Source organism: Camarhynchus parvulus, chromosome 1A (genome assembly GCF_901933205.1).
Source record: "Camarhynchus parvulus chromosome 1A, STF_HiC, whole genome shotgun sequence".
Classification (NCBI taxonomy): Eukaryota; Metazoa; Chordata; class Aves; order Passeriformes; family Thraupidae; genus Camarhynchus; species Camarhynchus parvulus.
In genome coordinates this window covers 70643951-70662146 of record NC_044586.1, presented here as the reverse complement: position 1 = coordinate 70662146, position 18196 = coordinate 70643951, and the positions used below count along the sequence as shown (strand labels likewise).

Genomic DNA, 18196 nt, shown 5'->3' with positions numbered 1-18196 from the left:
AGAGGCGGAAGTGGCGGCGGCGCGTTCCGGTGCTGAGCTGGCGCGGCAGAGCGGTCCGGCGGCGGCGGGAGCTCCTTGGCGGGTTAGAGCCGCTCCTCGGTGCTGACCCCCTGCCCTGCTGCAGGTCAGTGCCTCCCCCCGCCCTGTGCGCTCTCCGCCTGCCCTGTGCGGATCGCGGGCTCTGCCGCCCAGCTCTCGGCGGCAGTCGCTGGTCGGGCTCCTTTCGTGGCCATGCGGGGCCGGGACGGGTTCGCAGCTCCCCGGGGCCCCGGCCGTAAGGGGCGGTGGGTCGTGGCGAGCTTCTCTTCTCGCTCTGGGCTTTGCGTTCCGCCCCGTGTCCCCACGCTGGTGGGACGCTGGCCGCGGTGCCCGCAGGTACCGGGAGCGCAGCCCGGCCGGGGGAGGTTCGCGTTCCGCGGGGCCCGCCGGAGGCGTGCGGTCCGGTACATCTGCGGGGCTGCCGGGGCCCGTCAGCGCTGCCTGCCATCCCCGTGGCGGCAGGAGCCGCCGCTCCCCGAGCAGCACGGCGCCCCAGTGCTGCCCGTCCCTCCCGACTTTCCTTGGAACCCCTCCGCACAGCGGGAGAAGTTTGGCCCAGGGCTTGTGTACAGCAGCAGCGCTTTTAATGCGTTTTTGATTTTAAACGAAGGGAAATGCAAGGAATTAACTTCATTTTTGTATAATATACTTATAGTATAATAAATTAGGGAAGAACATCGTCAAGTTTTTCTTTGCTGTGGCTGATACCTAGGGACAGAAATGTGCTGCTTAATGCAGGCTGTGCAGACTAGCAGTGGGCTTCGACTATTCGGGTCAGCAATGTGTATTTCAGAGAAAAGGAGCCTCCTCCAGATGACTGCTGATCCGTAGTTCCAGTGTTCAAAGTGAAGTTTCCCCAGCAAAAGTTCATTAGTCACAGGAATACTGAGCAAAGGTAGAGGATGTAAAGGATCCTGGCTCACACCCTGAGCACTGCGAGGCTCCTTGTGTTCTGCTGTTCATTACAGAGGTGGGAATCCATATGCCAGTGTGAGCCTGGGATAGCATCAGTCTTGTCTCTGAGAGCACTGTTTGCTTTATTGGGGCAAGGCAGCGGAACACGGAAAAACCTCTGTCCTTTCATGTTTGGCATTGTATAACACCAGGATATTCTTGCCACAAGTCCTTGAGGCTGATGCACAGGCCAGCCACCACCTCCTGTGCAGACTGTTGGCTTTGGGACGATTTAAAGCCATGTTATGCCTGTTCCTGGTTTTGTTCTTAGGGAGGGCTCAGAGAAGGCAGAGCCAGGCTCTTTACAGTGGTGTCTGGTGAAAGCATGAGAGGTTGTGAGCATGAACTGAGACACGGGTGATTACCTTGATCATCAGAAAATACTTCACTCTGTGGCTTACTGAGCGCTGGCACAGGTTGTCCAGGGAAGCTGTGAAGCCTCTGTCCTTGGAGATATTCAGAAGCTGCCTGCACAGCTTCTGTTTGAGCAGGGAGCTTAGACCAGATGACCTCCTACCTTCAGCCAGTCCGTGGTTCTTTGATAAGATTCTCCTCGAGCCTTTTATTTATTCATTTATGTTTATTTATGTTGTCCTCAACTGAATTTTCTCCAACAAGTTCCCACCTCTTGTTCTGAGATGCCCAGAACAGGACACATTACTGCAGACATGGCCTCACCAGTGCCTGGTAGAGAGGAAGGATCACCTTCCTCCTGCTGCAGCCCAGCGTGCTGCTGCTGGCCTCTGTCACGAGGGTGCATTGATGGCCTAGGTCAGTTGTCCACTTCAATCCCCAGCCTCTCTCTGCAGTGCTGCTTTCAGAGATGTGATCCAAGGGTATTAGAATAGGATGCTCTCCAGAGCAGTGGCCCACCTAGGCCCGTGTTTTCCCTGTTTCCTCTACACAGACAGCATACCTGTTGCTGTTTGCACAATTGTAGAATCACTGTTTTTTTCCCATTCACATCCCTTGCCATATCTGGCTGACCTGAGAATGTAAATTAAAAATTAATTCAAAAGACACAAATCTCTAAGGCTGGAGTTCAGGTTGTTATGTCCACATCCGTGCAAATAGGTGCAGATGGTTCTTCTGTTTGCATTTTTAAGGCAGTCAGTTGTGAGCCAAACCCAGCAAGGCTCACTAGCTTGAAGGCGGTGTCAGGTTAACGTGGCCAACCTTGACAAATGCCAAGAAATATTTTCTCAATCCAGGTATGCATGCCTGAAATTGTAGTGCCTGTAGCAAGCAGATATGTGCTGAGGCCCATGCAGATGCCTAGATTCTGCTTCTTTTTCGTATTTCTAATACCACTTCTAATAATTCATCTATTGGTTCTCTCGGTCCCAGCCTCATATTTTGCATTTCTGACTTTAAGAGGCTGTGGCCTAATGCTCAGTTGGAAGGTCAGACCCATCCTCTTCGAGTGTTGCAGACAGTTAGAAAGAGACGTTCTTGCATTTGGATGGCTCTTTTCTAAAATGCACCATTGCCAAGACAGAAGGTTCAGTTCCTTACTGGGGCATCGTGGGAGTGATGGTTTACAAAACTATAAATACTTAATTGTTCTTACGATGGATTCCAGACATTCCAGGTCTCCACATGAGTATCTCATTACCGCATCGGTGAGCAGTTGATGTTGCCAGAAGAAATCTCCCTGGCAGGAACTGTAAAGCTGTACTGCTCTGGAATTGCATGCCTCACGTCTTGCCCAGGGCCAGCTGAGAAGTGAGCAAAGCACCAGTACTTGTTTCAGTGACTGCTGTGTTGTTGCAGAACATGAGCAGTCCTGGCATTTGGATTGTGCTTCTGGAGGAGTTGCATCCCCTTGAGCTCTTTGCAGGAACCTGTCTTAGGCCTGGCCTCTTGCTGCATGTCTTTTTGCTACACTCACTGTTGCTGGAGCGTTCTGTTCCCTGGGCTGAAGAGACTGAGCTCATGCTGTGTATGCTGTGTGAGAAACCAGGGCATGTCTGCAAATCCATGTTCCCAAACAGAGCAGACTCGTCTCACTTTTCATGTGTATTGCAAGTGGCTGACTAACAGTCCTGGAGTGTACTGTGTAGGATGAAGGATGGGTTTATTTCTTTATTATTGGATAATTTTTTTTTGTTTGTTTTTGTTCTTTTTTGCTTCTCTCTCCATCAAAAGTCTTGGTTCATGCAACCTGTCAGTGCTCAAGAGATAATAAGGAATGGCAAGAAAGACCTGTGTGTGACTGCTCTACCTTGGAAACATTACTATTGAATCAGGAGACCCATGAGCTCCTTGGAGTACAAAGCAGGTTAGTATTCATATGCTCTTTTCTGCTATTGATGCATGACAATGTGCATTGTCATGCTTTCTACTTTTGCAAAATCAGGTGACTGTTGCAGATGAGTAGTGTGCTGCTCCTTTCCAGTGTCAATATTTCCACACGTTTAAGTGGCAATCTAAGACCAAAGATTTGCTTAGTAAGACAAGGGAGGTCAGGAATGAGTGGGTCTGTGTAGCCAGCTTCAGGAGCCTGCTTCTAGTGAGGCAGAGACATCATATTAAAAGATTCAATTTGATGGAGATAATTTTAATAATGTAAATTCGATCTTATAGCTAATATGAATTTGCTTATAAGCTAGATCTTATGACTAATATAGTTTCAGCTTGCAATACTGGAGCTTCTGTAATTGTACAAATTATTTTGGCACTTACAGGCATGGACAGTTCTGTGGCCTTTGTGTTCAGAGATGTCAAAAGTCACATGTGACCTCTTTTTATAGAACATTAGAATGATGATTCTGTGATTCTTAAGGGGCTTTGGGAGTTCAGTTGGTCAAATCCTTTGCTCTTAGCATGTCTAACATAAAAAATGAGATCAGAATGCTATGAGCCTAATATAGTATTTTAACTTCTTCCCTGTGCATTTTTTCTGATTGAAATTGTCTGTGCTGTGACTTGTGTCCTCTGCCTCGTGTCCATACTATGTGGACCTTGTAAGAGGTGCGTGACTGTCTTTAGCTACCTTATGGGTGCTTGTAGGGAGGACAGCAATTGTATCCTGCTCCTCACCTGCTGTTCTCAGGGCTGAGCAAGCCCAGCACTCTTACACTCTCCACATGCTTTGTAAAGCAAACCCCAGTCATCCTAGGGGCTCTCTGCTGTACTTGATTCACTGTTTTGAAAGTAGGCACTCTACTTCAAATGTAGTCTTACTGGTGTGAATAGAGAGGAATAATTGCTTTTCTTAACCTGCTGCCTTCAGTCCTCCCAGTACAGCTCAGTGTACGCCTGACCTTGGCTGTGAGCACACTGGTGGCTTGTGCCAGGCTTGGCCATCAGCACTTGGAGCTTGTCTTCTGCAACACACTTGTACGGCCAGTTGCTCCTCAGCCTGTGCCACTCATGCTTTTCGCATTCCAGGCATAGGAAAGGCATTCTACCTTTCCTGAGCTTCACAATGTTTCTATCCATCTGTTTCTCCAGCCTGTTGTTATCCTCCTGATTGGCAGCTCTATACAAAGGCTCATTTGAGTTTGGTGAATTTAGTGAGGTCTCAGTTAATAATGGAGAATTTAATTTACTGCTCTCCCCAAAATGACAAATTATATGTTGCTGGCTGGTACTGCCACATGTTTTTTGGTTCTTCACTTCCACCTGCTGGATTAGTTTGGCTCCTGAACTTCAAGGAAATGAAAGGTATGCTAAGCAGCAGCCAGTGAATCTATGTCCTCTGCAGACTATTCCCCTATGTTGAGGTCCTGTCCTGTATGTGACATGCAGAGGTCTCATCATCTCTCTGATGTGACACATTTGTATCTGTTTAGCAAACATCACGGCCCAGTCCATTATTTCCACTACTAATTAGCAGAAAGCTGGTTTTATGTTACAGGCCACGTTTGGGCTGTAGAGAAATGATGTCATTTAACAATCACCTTTCTTTTCAGTAAACTGAACAGATTGTGGTTCTGTAATGTCATTGTTAAGAAAGATCAAGAATGAACTATGAGGATGATTTGGCATCTGGTATAAAAGTGTATTTTTCAATCATACGTGTGGAGCAGTGAAGGAATCTTCATGTGTCTGGACACCAGCACATCCTCTGCTCTAATATTCAGAGGGTCTGGCTGCTCCTGTTAACGTGACCATTTCTTTTTTCCTGAGGTTTTGCTTCAGCTTTTCTCTCTTAGCGTAGGAGACAAATTCCTACAAGCGTGGTCACCAACTGCTGTAACATTAGAGATGGGCATAAAGGAGCTTATTCTTCATAGCAGCTTTGTATTCTGACTCTTGGTTTTGTTATAGGCTCAAGATGCTGAGCCGTTTGTCAGGTTTAGCAAGTACTGTTTTACAAGAGCTGTCTGGGGATGATGGAGATGCAGTTACTGAACCATCTATTGCTGTAAGTACAGTGTTATCTAAAGACTTTCAGATCTTATTGACAGTTACTTTGGGGAGCATGGTTCGTTAGACTGCAGTGAGAACTGTCTCCTGCTTCTTCCTTGCTGAGCACTAGACTGAGCTGTAATTCCAGTCTGCTTTTCTTCTACTCCTCACCTCTTAAGTCAGCATTTCTGTTGGGCAGACCATAATCTCCTCAGTTTCCACATCTCAACGTGATCCGAGGAAACAAACTAGAATTATGGTGAAGAAAGACTTTTAAGAGTACTGGTAATTGCGTGTAACAGGAGGGGAAGCTCGGCATGGTTGGGTCATAGTGGGAGGCTTCGTCTTTGTGCTTGCCTTTGGTATTGAGACCGTGGATAGTGTGTGAAGGTCCCTCTCGTTTCAGATTTATTCATGTGGTGTTCAGCAAGGTGCTCTTTGTTTTTGTGTGTTGGCTTATAAGTTCTCTGAGTTTCCTCCTGGTTTCATCTAACTGTGTATTTCTACAGGCTTCATGAAATGCCTGCAGGGAGCAGAGTGCAGCACTGAGGACTGGAGCTGAAGCTATCATGTGGGTGCTCTGCTGCAGGCTGTTAATAGTTTTTTATTTCCTTCAGAGCACTGATTTTGTTGTTTCAGGTAGAAGCTTTGCAGTCAGAAGCAGAAAGCATGGAGGAAGCACCTGAGGAGGTGTTGGAGCGCCTAGCCCAAACAGAAAAGCTGGTTGTTCAGCTGAAGGATTTGATTCGAGAAAAGGATGCCCTGCTCCAGGAAAAAGAAACTGTGCTCAAGGTACCATTTCTTTCTCTGAGGACCAAGAATAAAATGCTGCTTCAGTCTTCTGTGCAAGCCTGTCTCTGGTTTCTTTTGAACGTGAGATACCTGCATGACGAATGGCAGCAGTTCCAGAGGAATATTGGAATTTGAATAATGAACTACCCTAAGAGATGTAGGATATCGTCTGTTAGTTTGCTTGGGTTAATTTAGACTACAGTAGATAAGTTACACCCAAGTTACACAGCATTTTGTCTCAGAGCCCTTTGAGGCCCATGCAGATTCCCAGTGGCTCTAATAAGTACTAATATCTTGTGTGAGGTTGTTCTTCCCCTGCTTCAGAGTGTTTGACACAGAGAAACCTGTGCTGCGCTCGTCCACTGGTCCTGTGGTTTCATGAGGCATTCCCAAAGATACATGTTGTCCACCCTGAGGTATGGTGGCAATGTGGTCACTTGAGATAGCTCTGAGGGACTGCGTGTAGCAGACAAAGTCAAACTGAGTTTGTATTCACTGCTGAGTGAAGTCCCTGAGTGCTCTGTCCTTGGAAGGAAGTGCTGGGGTAGAAGCTACGGTGTTGGGATGTGTGGTGTTTCAGAACAAATTTGGTTTGCAGATGTGTTTTAGATAGTGCTGTTACTGGGAAGGCAGGGTTAAACAGAGTATGGCAGGCTGATAAACTGTGTAGCTTTCTCAAAGTGGTGCTTCTTGGGTAGCAGCGCTGGAGTCAGGGCAGTCAGTTTGTGTCCTTCTCTTACAGAAAGAACGAGAGGCTGCGGATGCCAAGCTGATGAAACTTAAACTTCAAGCCAAAGCCAAACTGGCCTCTCTGAACAAACGCATTGAGGAGCTGACAGAGAAAGGAGCACCGCTGCCTACACAGGCCTCAGCAGAAGAGCTGGAGGATCCCAAGGTTAGGAGAAGGGGGCAATTAAAAAGATGTAGCTTCTACTGATAACCTGGTACTGCCTGATGTTTCAGGTCACAGGGACCCAGCAGGGTCTATTTGTCTTACTAGCAGGATGTTCATAATTCCAGCAAGGACGTCTGTGCCTGTGCTGTAGGAAGCCTGTCTGTCCAGCTTCCTTGTGCTGCAGATGCCCTTGGAGTGCTCAGCTTGATCTCCTCAAGGTCATGGGCTGGTTTCCCTCTGCATAACTTTGGAAATCCATTGTAGCTGAACTCTTTCCTGCAGAAACTGTATGTCTGTCTGAGCTATGAGTTTCAAAATGTTGCGTGTCATGTCAGTACAGCAAAGGTTGGCTGGTGTACAAAAACAAGGAGGTAAGGAGGTCATTGAAACTGGAAGACAGTAACTTTAATATAAATATATATTTTTCCAGTTGTGTGGCTTCCTGAGCCACCATAAAGTTTTATGGCTGACAAACCATAATTGTGTAACACTAGGTAAAACTGGGGGAAAAGTATCCTCTATGAAGACATTGAAGAGGCTGTTAGCTACTAACTAGAAGCTCCCACTGGAGCTGGTAATTTTTGAAAACTTGACTATGTGATCAGCAGAACAATGTTTTCTTTAAAAAGTTTGTAATATTATGGAAGAGAAATGGGATAGAAGTCCAGAATGGTCCAGATGATGTTCATTGAACCAGAGAACATAAAAGTTATTTCAGACATTGAAAAAAAAATATTGTAGGAAACAATAAAAGGTGCCTGTGAGAGCTGTCAGATGAGAGGCTACTACTAATGAAGATCAGTTCTATGACTTGTGCTGACTATTTTTGATTGAGAGCATCATAAAATCATAGAAATGTTCTTCTGTAATTCCCAGTACCAACTTGAGAGTCTTTCTCAATGCAAAGCACCATCTGGTTTCATACATGAAGAATTTGATAATCTCAAGGATTGACATAATAGAAAAATGAAGCAAAATTTAACCAGTGCACAATCAAGCATGAACAGCATTCCCTGGCTGTAGAGACCAGTCAAGGCCACGGGAGCTGTTTAGCTGTGTCACTTGACATTCCTCTCCTGGTGCTGAGGCTCTTTTTCAGCTTAGCTGTCTGCAGCATGTGTGTGTAACATCCATGTGCTGGTACATGGCTTTGTGTAGACTTCCTGTTGAGGAGTAGTGAGTGTTCTTGCTTCAAAATTCAAATTTATCAGTTGAAGAAGGCAAAATGAGAGAAAGCTGATCATCAGTTAATTGGTGCAATATAGATTTTAAAAAGAGACCTTAGCTTTTTTACATACCGTTCTAGCTGTTCTACTGAGAGTCGCAAGGCCTTGTGTTGTCATGTTCTACTCATTTGGAATGAGGAAAGATAAATTCCGAGAGCAGCAAGAGACTTTTTTCCTCCCATCATGTTAGTAGCTGCCCTTGGGAGACATTCAAACAGCTTGGTTGTTTAGTCAACCAAAGTCAGAGAGGAAATGTCATTTCTCTCTACAGTTGTATGAGGAAGGTGAGCTTCAAGAAAGTGGGCAAACTGTTAAAGGATAATGCAGATGAATGGATGAAGGTAAATTAGCCATTAAGAAAAATGGCCTCCTAATTAGAGGAATGAGGGCTTGAGACAGTCTCCAGTGGACATGGTATGGGCCACAACCTTATTTGGTTTGGGTTAGAACATAGTTTGAGTGAAATTATGTTAGGGCAGTTACCTGCAATATTTTGTATTTGACCCAGAAAGCACTAGCTTCTTTCTTGCAAGGTTAGACCTACTGAGAAGTTACAGAGTCCTTTATTTAAAGTTATTTCTCCAAGTAGATGCTGTTCTGAGTAATGGGGGTATTTCCTAGACAGTTACTCTGCCATTTGAAGGTGAAAATTCTAGGTTAGAGTTGCATCTTTGCTAATATTCAGTACTTCAGCATAAGGACTGGGTTTTTTCTCTCAGTGATGTGGGCCCTGTGGGAAGACTGTATTTTAAATACCTAACTAGTACTGTTACTTCCTGGGCTTTTAGCAGAGTGACTTGTTTTGAGAAGAATGGAAATATCATCTTATCTCCTCCTTTTAGATAGTATTTGTGTACAGAACAATTGAGGCTCCTCTCAAACTTTTGAAGTGGGTAAAGATAAATTATGTTCAGATATAAGAGCTTATACATCTTGGAAAAACATGGTATTTAAAAGCTCGAGCTTTTTGTGGCTGTGCTACTGTCCTTACATGTGGCACTCCGTGTAATGGTCAGTGTAAGAGGCTTTTTAAAATCCAACTGTGAGTATCAATCCTGAAAGCCAATTACAAGTGAACAAACTAATCCAACTGTCTTCCCCCAGCAGCTCCTCTGCCCCAGTCTTACAAGTTATGTATATCCTGGCTTCTTAGAGCTTCTGCATCTCTAGTCCTTATTTTTCTGTCTTGTTCTATTTCTAAATGTAAGTGCAACTGAAGCTTCTTTGTCTGTCTGTTCTGCCTCCTGCCAATGACTTTCTCTATAGGTGAAACAGCTTTTGAGGAACAGTAGCCTCTTATTCTTATTACTGTTATGCATAAGTACTTTTAAAAGCCTTCATAGTATTTTCAGATTGGGTTTAAATACATAAATACTCTGTAGAATTCCTGTGTTATTGATGGTGTTTGACCCAATACCTGCCACAACTAAAAAATGGAAGAGATGTATTTTATATATATTGAGTACAAAATACCTAGCATTGTGTGCTGACAGTAGCTGGAAGTGCTGAGATAAGAATGCAGAGCAGGTTTTGTCTGCTCAGGGACAGGTGGGGAGGGACCTGCCCTCACCCAGGTGGAGACACAGAGAGAAGAATGCAGGTGTAGTGTGCTGGGTTGTCTGAGTAGACACAGCCTAAGCACATTTTATGTGAACTGTTGTTTACATTTCTTGGTCGTAAACAGAGGATTTAAGTGGAGTAGAACTGATAATTGTTTGCCTGTTCCCTTTGCTTGTAACTAATAAGTTCATTGCTAATAATCCTGTAGTCTAAAGAGACTTCCATAGGCATTTTCTGCAGTCTAGAATGTCTACTCCTTTGTCACATGGAGAATATTCTTCTATAATTAATTTTCAAATGTTTTTATTTCTGTTATTAGAGAAATTTGTGATGTTAAAATGCCTCAGAAATCAGGGAAGTCATAGAATAAATAATGTATTTAATAATCTAATTTGCCTTAGATTATATAGTGAGCAGTCATGGACTGTTAGCCCTGCCAAGTGCTTTGACACTTCCCAATTAAAACCGTCTTGTGCATCTCTACACAGAAATAGGGAAAATAGTTACTTAACATAGGACAACTTCATTTAAAGAAGCAAATGTAAAGTTAAGAAATGAAGCAGTGTAGTAAAAATAATATTCTGATTAGGAGTCAAGAGTAAAGTAGCATTATAGCGTATTTTTTAAAATTAATTTATTTAATTTATTAACCAATAATACTGATAAGTTTACTTTCTTCTGTTTATCTTCTTCCTACTTTTTTCCTCTTGCAACGTCAGAAAAACGAAAATACAAGTGAAGGGCACAGAGAGGAAGTGGAAGTACTGAAAAAGCAGCTCAGGGAGCAAGAGGAGACTGTTCAGGATCTGAAAAAACAGCTGGCTGTAGCCGAAGTGAATCTGAAAGATGCTGAAATCAAGTATGCAACACAGGTACAGAAATTTTTTTCTATTCATCAGTCTGTGTTTCCCACCTCACTGCTTAGACCAGTATGACAGAATAAAACAATGCTTACACAGCTGGTCTTCAATTCCCTTACCTCAATTTTGTCAGTCTTGTGCCTCCTCAAACCACCGAGGTCCATCCATTTCACTGCCATTGGCTCCTCCTCTAAACATTACCTAAATCTTTCACAATCCCCAAATGATCTTCTCCTGCCCTTCATCCTCTGCCCCAGGCCAGAACCACCCTTGGTGCAAAAGGTGCTCTGCGGGTAAGAGATGGGTTTCACCCTTGGACAGTGGGACTGATGGCTCTCTGAGGAGGGGGAAAACAGTCCCTGGAAGGGCCTGGATAGGGTGTCCCTTCCTCTGAGTCAGAATTTGGGTTCTTCCCTGCCTGCCATTGCCTCTCTGTGTTCTGTGGGTGTGCAGGACAGCTGTTTATCACAGGATGTCACAGCATTAATGATGTGTTGTAGTTATTTGTGGAAGGATTTTTTTAATACTCAAAATTGCAGGTTTAGCTTTTGAACTGTGAATTGGGCTGCATCCTATACAGTTAAAAGCCCAGAAGTTTTATGAACTGTTAATTGTATAGTAATAATTTATTTTATTATTCTACGTATTTGTAGATTAAATTCTATGCTTTTTGCTTTCTGGGATCTGAAATCTTATCAGTTGTTATGCACATAATAGTAGGATAAAGACACCAAGTAAAAATACTGTTTGACCAAGATGATGTGTAGGATTGTCCAGCTGAAAACTCCATCGCACGCACAATGTGCTGGTGGATGTTGAAGGCAAACCTGTGTGTCTGTCAGCTTCATAAGCTTGTTGGTTTGTTTTTATTTTGTGGCTTGTGTTTTCAGCTGAGCTCCCTGCAGGAAGTGATTCAGGAGAAGGAAGCTCTCCTGGAAGAGCATGTGCACCAGCATCAAGCTGAATTGCGCAAGATGGTGGTCCAGTCAGATATGGAAGTAGAGAAGCAACAGGTATATTTGATATAATAATCATATCATGGGAGGAGGAAGGAAAACAGAGGACACTCTGAAAGAACAGTTCTCATTAAAGTAACTCAGAAGGGATAAGAAGAAAGATGCTTTGATTGTTTGGAGTTTTTTGGATTGCTAGTTGGAACTTTGAGTCCTTAGTTTCAATCTGCTGGTTTGCTATCAGTCAAAGAGAAAGAACAGTTGAAAAAAGTGTTACATTATTGTTCATGAAGCGAAGTAAGCTCCTCCTACTGCACCAGGGCTCCAGAATAGGTGTCAACAAAAATTAGTTAATTCAGGCTATCACAGTAAGTGTGTTACAAAAACAAGGTATATGGCTGAAACCCGGGAATCTGAATTTACCCTGGTCTCCCCAGTGCTGGAATGGCTTTGTCTCTCTCACAGAACCTGTGCACACTTCAGAGAAAGCTCGAGGAGCAGGAAGCAGCTCTGTTAGGACGAACTCAGATGGTAGAACTGCTGCAGCAGGAGTTACACACTGCTGAAAAACAAAACCAGGTATCTGGTCGTGCTTTTTATTGCTTTACTCTGTGTGTGTGTGTGTGTGTGTGTGTGGTAGATGGGGCCTTTGTCAGTGGCTCAGAAGTTACCAGATTAGGTTTTTTTTGGAACCATCTTTCCATCATGAAATCAGCTGGGGCTGCCCTCCCTGGGTCAGGCATTAGAGCTGCAGGTCTGTGTGCACAACTCACAGCAGGTACAGCCACACAGTGGGTGCTGCAGTTGCCAGCTCTAATGATCCAGGGCAGGTGGACAGGGTGTACATCTATCCATACCCATGCTGCTGACTGTACTTTCAAAGCCAAATACACAAACCTTCCCCAAAAGCAGAAATGCCTAACACAGTGCTGCTGGAGCCTCAGTGTTTCTGGACTGCAGTGTCAAGGCCAGATCAGAGCAGAAACAGCTATTCTTTGGTATGTCTTGCTGAGAACTTGTTTATATGGTGACACAACTTGTGGAGTGGGATTGACTCTCGCTTCATCAGTTTGGAGTGTGAAGAGAATGAGATCAAGTCTGTGCATATATGACTATATAGACACAGGCTCCTTGAGACAGAATTAAGAACACAGCCTCTTAAAGGGTTGGTTTGCAGATAGAGGATGAGTGTATTTTTCGTTTTTCCAATATCTGAACTTCTGAAAATTATTCATCCCTGTAGAAGAGGCTTACACTGAATCAGTCTCACATTCACTGGCTGCATGATCTCCAGCCAGTCTAATGCTGAACCTCATTTTGATAATTTTTATACACTTATGCCCCACATACTTTCTTTCGCTCTGTGTCCCAGCCAGGCCCATGATGGTAAAGAACCTTAGTGAGCTGACTTGTGCTCACTACTGGCTGCGTTACTCAGCAGGGTGTAGCATGGGGTGCTGGCATGGATGTCTTCATGACATGGTTGTTGACTCCTGGCTGGGGAAGCTCCCTTGGCTTCTCGGTGTCTTTGACTTCCCTCATACATTCTGTGGTCTGAAGGAGACCTGGTATAGGTACAAACTCGAGGCCATGAGGCTGAAACCTACTCATAAAGTAAAAGGAGTTCCTCGTCAGATTCCTCCTGAAATTAGCTGTGCTGACCATCCACAGCTCCGGTAGGAGGAAGTTTGACAACAGGAGTTTGGGCAAGTGTAAGGTTTGTTTCTGTCTCTTGGTCACCTTAAGTCTCTGGTCAGTGTTGACGGGAGGCTTCTGAGATCTTTCTTAAAGCAGTGGGTACTGCTTTAAGTGTGGAGCCTTCTGTTACCTCCAGATTCATATTTCAGCATTCCCCTTTCACATACACACTTTTGCTCTGGTTTGTTTTTTTAAATTCTACTCTGTAATTGTTGAGTTCTCCCTCATTTGTTGTAGCTCTTCCTCCTCTTTTTAGGAAGTTTGCTTTCCTCTAAAAGAGAGCTCCTGGCCACTGTTCTATTGCTTCTTTTCTCTAAATTCCCCTCCTCTAAATCAAGACTTACCTTTTCTTTACCACAGTGATGAGGAGTTGTTTCTCCCAGCATTGCTTTCTCGCAATTTCCAAATTGTGGGGCAGTTTCTTTCTAACAAATTGAAATTTCTGACATGTTTGTTTCCTCCCTTCTGCTAATCAGATATCTTAAAAGGATTTAATGAGAACCTTAAAATCTAATTCAGGTACTTTGCTTTGTCAAGGTATTTAACTAGTTGAGAGAGAAATTAATTTCTGTATCATTTTACAGATGCTCCTGGATCAGTGCCAGAAGATGGAAGTGGAACTAAGCTACATGAGGGATGTGTTAGATGCAGAGAGACGAGGGGCTCAGGATCTCAGGGAGAAGATGGAGCTGGAGCTGGCTGAGAGGAAGCTGTCTTCCCATCGCCTGCTGGAGGAGGTGCAGTGTCTCTCAGAACAGCTGGAGGAGGCCAGAAGAGCACAAGCTGAGCTAGAGGTGAAGTATAAAGACCTGGAGCAGGAACGCAGGCTGGAGGTGGCAGAGAAGAAGCGGCTGCTCAGTCGTCTCATGGTGGCTGAAGAGGAGCTGCCACGTGGCCGTGCTGTCCCTGGGGCTGAGCAGCAGGAGCAGGACGCTGGCCAGCCCTCAGTGCCAGCTGTGGGACTCGGAGCACGGGGTGAGCAGGCACAGCAGTTAGGTGGAGCAGCTCCTCAGGAGCCTGAGGATCATTGGGTTGCCTTCTCTTTGGCTTTGCTTTTATAACAGTTCATAAGAGTGGCTTGATGTAACAATTCCTAATTGTACAGGGACGAAGGAATGGTGGTGGTCTCTCAAACTAAGGGGGGCTAGTTCGATCCCACTGTTCTGTCTTTGGCAGCTGCAAGAGGAGCAGAAGTGTGGGGTAGCATATATGGTGCTTTGCTTGTGTACTGTTCTAGCCTCTTGTCTTTTGGGGCTTATGGAGATTTCTTGAGCTGGATGTATTGTTTTAGTTGATTTTATTGATTTGTTTGATTTTTTCCATCAACTTACGCAAGTCCTTTTTATATGTGCCTTGTTCTTCACAGTCTGAATTTCTACTGAAATTATAAGTAAAACAACCAAGAAAAGCAAACTGTACCATTTTCCCCATAGACCTGTGTTAAAAATAACGACACTGATCTTGCCTCAAACTCTTATTTCAGATTTTCTTCCAGCTTCTTTATGGCCCAAAGCTGAAGCAGTGACTAAGAGAGAAGAGATTTCATAAACTATTGTGCATGTGTGTAAAATGGACATAGTGTGGCAAAAAAGAAAGAACAGACCTTAACTCCCCTCTTTCCCCTCTGTCAGATGAATGTCTACAGAAGTTTGAAGAATTTGTCTGCTGTCAGGACGAGCTGAAATCTCAGCCACAAGTGCAGCTCTCTGAACTGGGGCAGCAGGTTTGATATTTTCAAATTATTCTCATTAACTTTTCTGGTATATTTAGGAACTGAAGCTAAATTAAATGTCTAGAATTCCTTTTTTTATCATGCATTGCTTCAGAAAGGCTTTTGTTAGTTCTCTCAGTTGATGGGCAGTCATGTTATGACTACAGAAGCCTGGAAAGAAGTAGAATTCAATTCGAGTAATTTAAAAGTTGCCAATTGATTTTTTTTTTGAAGTTAACCAAATGATCAAAGACTAATATGTTTTTATAAATTGTATTAAAATTTGTCTTTCTCCCTTCCATCCTGTTTAAACAGGATGAATCAGCATCACAGAAAAAAATAGTAGACCAGGAAGACCAGAATGAGACTTCATTCCTACCCACAGAAAACTTGGAAAGACAGAAGACAGAAGGTTGTATGATTACCTTACCTATTTTAATATTCTTAATATACTTAAGAATCATTCTAGAATTAGTTTCTACAAAAGATAGACCTAAAGTGGTAGCTTTCCCCAGTACAAAACACTGACAATCTGCAGGTGGTACTTCTGGGAAGGATATTTTTGATAGGTTTTGCTGAAACAGTAAGGGACCCATATATATGCCACACATAAAAAGCCCCAGACAATTACATTGATTTTGAGTGTCTGGTCATGTAGACTGCTGGCAGCAATAGCACAGCTCTCTTGGAATTTTACTATAAAACAGTGCATTCCCTCACGTGTTTACTTCAGGGTCTGGTGCACTATGACAGTAGGCTGTCTTGATTTTTAAGAAATAGATTAATTTTTCTTCCTGTCATTCAAAGATAGGGAATAATCACCAATAAACCAGATTCCTACAGTCCTAGAACATCATCTTTCTCTTTTTTGTTCCAAGATCTCAGAGATGCAGGTCTTTAATGACATTCAAGACATTGTTTAGAATCACAGCATGGTTTGGGTTGGAAGGAACTCATAAAGATCATCTGTTCCATCCCCCCTGCCCTGAGCAGGGACATCCTTCACCAGGTCAGGTTGCTCAGAGCCCCATCCAACTTGACCTTGGATATGTCCAATGATGGGGCAGCTGACAGCTTCTCTGGGCAATCCAGGGTGAAGCAGCACTCTTGAAAAGCTGCAGTAAGGCCTCTCTGAAGCCTTTCTTCTCCAGGCTGAGCAACCACGAGTCTCTCAGCCTTTCTTCATGGGAGATATGTTCCAGCCTTCTGATCATTTTTGTCATTTCTTCTGGACTCACTCCAGCAGATTCACATCTGTCTTGTACAGGGGAACCCCAGAACTGGACACAGTGCTCTGAGTGGGGTCTAACAAAAGCAGGGAGGAGGGTGAGAATTATCTCCTTCAGCCTGCTGCCCACACCTCTTTTGGTGCAGCCCAGGGTATGATTGGCTTTCTGGGCTGCAGGCACACATTGCCAGCTCCTGTCCAGTTTTTAGTTTCCCAGAATCCCAGAGTCTTTCTCTGTAGCCTATTTTCAATCCATTCAGCCCACAGTCTGTGCTGGTACTGGGGATTGCCCCAGCCCAGGTGCAGGGCCTTGCACATGGCTTTGCTAAACCTCACTGTGCACGAGGGCTGCATAGCTGCATTCCTCGAGCTTGTCCAGGTCCCTCTGGATGGCATCACATCCCCCCAGCAAAGAATCAGCTGCTCAGCCTGGGTGACCCGCAGGTGTCCTTGGGTGCACTCCCCAGCTGTCTGTCAGCAGTCGGGACGCTGAACAGGGCCAGTCCCAGGATGGACCTCTGTGGGTGCTGGTTCCCACGTGGATGTTGAGGCATCAACTGCAGCTCTTTGCGCACAGCCAGTTCCTTACCCCAGCTAACAGCCCACCTGTCAAACCCGTATCAGCAATTTAGTAGCAAGGGTATTGGGAAGACCATGTGAAAGGCCTCACAGAAATACAGCTTTCAATCTCGAATTGAGCCCCAAGCCACAACTGAGTACATCCAAAATGCACCTGGAAAACTTCCATCAGCTTTCTTAAAAAGCTGCTCCTCCCTCTCTCTACTGAAAGGAATTCCACCCAAAAACTGTGGTGACTCAGAGCTTTACTGTCATGTTACTTAAAGCACCTTTTCCCAATGCATGGTTAGCTGCATGTTTACTTCAAAACAAGCTTTTGTTTTTGTAATTCTGTTTCCAGTGGGTGTGTTGAATGCTTGATTACTTTTTTTTTGGTCTTAAAATGCTGGGAGATGTAATTTCTTTTTTTAAAACTATCAAAATATTAAATGAAACATAAAAAATCTTTTAAGTCTGCTTTATAGGTTCTGAGTACTTTCTTGCTCCTTTTTTGTGTCGTGAAATTGTCAGTCTTAATTAAAGTGGGATGCCAAAAATTGCCACCATAATCCATTCCTAACTTTGGTAGAATGAAAGAAGGATTTATAGTTACCTTATATTTTGTAATTTCTGGTGCTTTTCAAGCAGACCTCAACAAATCCCTTCAAATTTCAAGCTGTTGTTGTTTGAAATATAAAGATTCTTGAAATCCCTAATTTCCATGGGCTTAGCAGTGCATTAAACCAGAATATCTGTAACTCTCTTTACATCTGTATGGATTCCTTGAACTTCTCTTGAGGCAGCTCTTGGAGGGATTGAAGGTCTCTCTTTCTGCTGTGTAAAGGAACATTGTCTGAGGCTGTCCGGAGTTCACTTGGTGGAAAGACTAAAGCAGAGTAGGGATCAATAAAGGAAAGCCATTATCACAGAAAACACAGACTGCCTTCCAATTGTTAGAATTCACAAAATGTTCATTTGAGCTTCCTCAGCTTCCATAGTACTTAGCCAATACAGTTTTGTATAATCAATTGTATGTAGAAAAGTGTGTAAAGGAGAACAGAGGAAAACGTTGTACTGTATGTTGATGGTATGTGTGTCCTTACTGCATGCTCAGAAGTGAAAAGTACAGAAATTCGTACCCCTTAGAAAACTGTTTAACTTGGTCCTGAGTTTTATTTTGCATATATATTAACCTATTTTTCATACCATCATTGCTAGTTAAAGTGTTCACAAAAATGGGGCCTGTTTTTTAATGCTTCTAAATTGGTATTTCTGGGAAGACACGGTATTTGTTGCTTTACGAATGGCTCCTATGCTAAAAAGCTGAGCCATCACCTAATACATTAATTAGAACTGAGATCAATTA

The 18196-nt window shown here is 43.8% G+C and overlaps 1 protein-coding gene across 1 annotated transcript in view; it reads left to right on the top strand.

The window, feature by feature from the left end:
* Nucleotides 1-18196, top strand: part of LOC115909854 (golgin subfamily B member 1-like) — a 40051-nt gene continuing 21855 nt past the window's right edge. The window contains 11 exon segments of the mRNA XM_030959531.1: nucleotides 1-124; nucleotides 3142-3274; nucleotides 5269-5365; nucleotides 5989-6141; nucleotides 6884-7036; nucleotides 10542-10694; nucleotides 11573-11695; nucleotides 12101-12214; nucleotides 13918-14308; nucleotides 14965-15056; nucleotides 15360-15456. Of these exon segments, the coding sequence (XP_030815391.1) occupies nucleotides 5276-5365; nucleotides 5989-6141; nucleotides 6884-7036; nucleotides 10542-10694; nucleotides 11573-11695; nucleotides 12101-12214; nucleotides 13918-14308; nucleotides 14965-15056; nucleotides 15360-15456 (1366 nt within the window). The 5' untranslated portion in view covers nucleotides 1-124; nucleotides 3142-3274; nucleotides 5269-5275.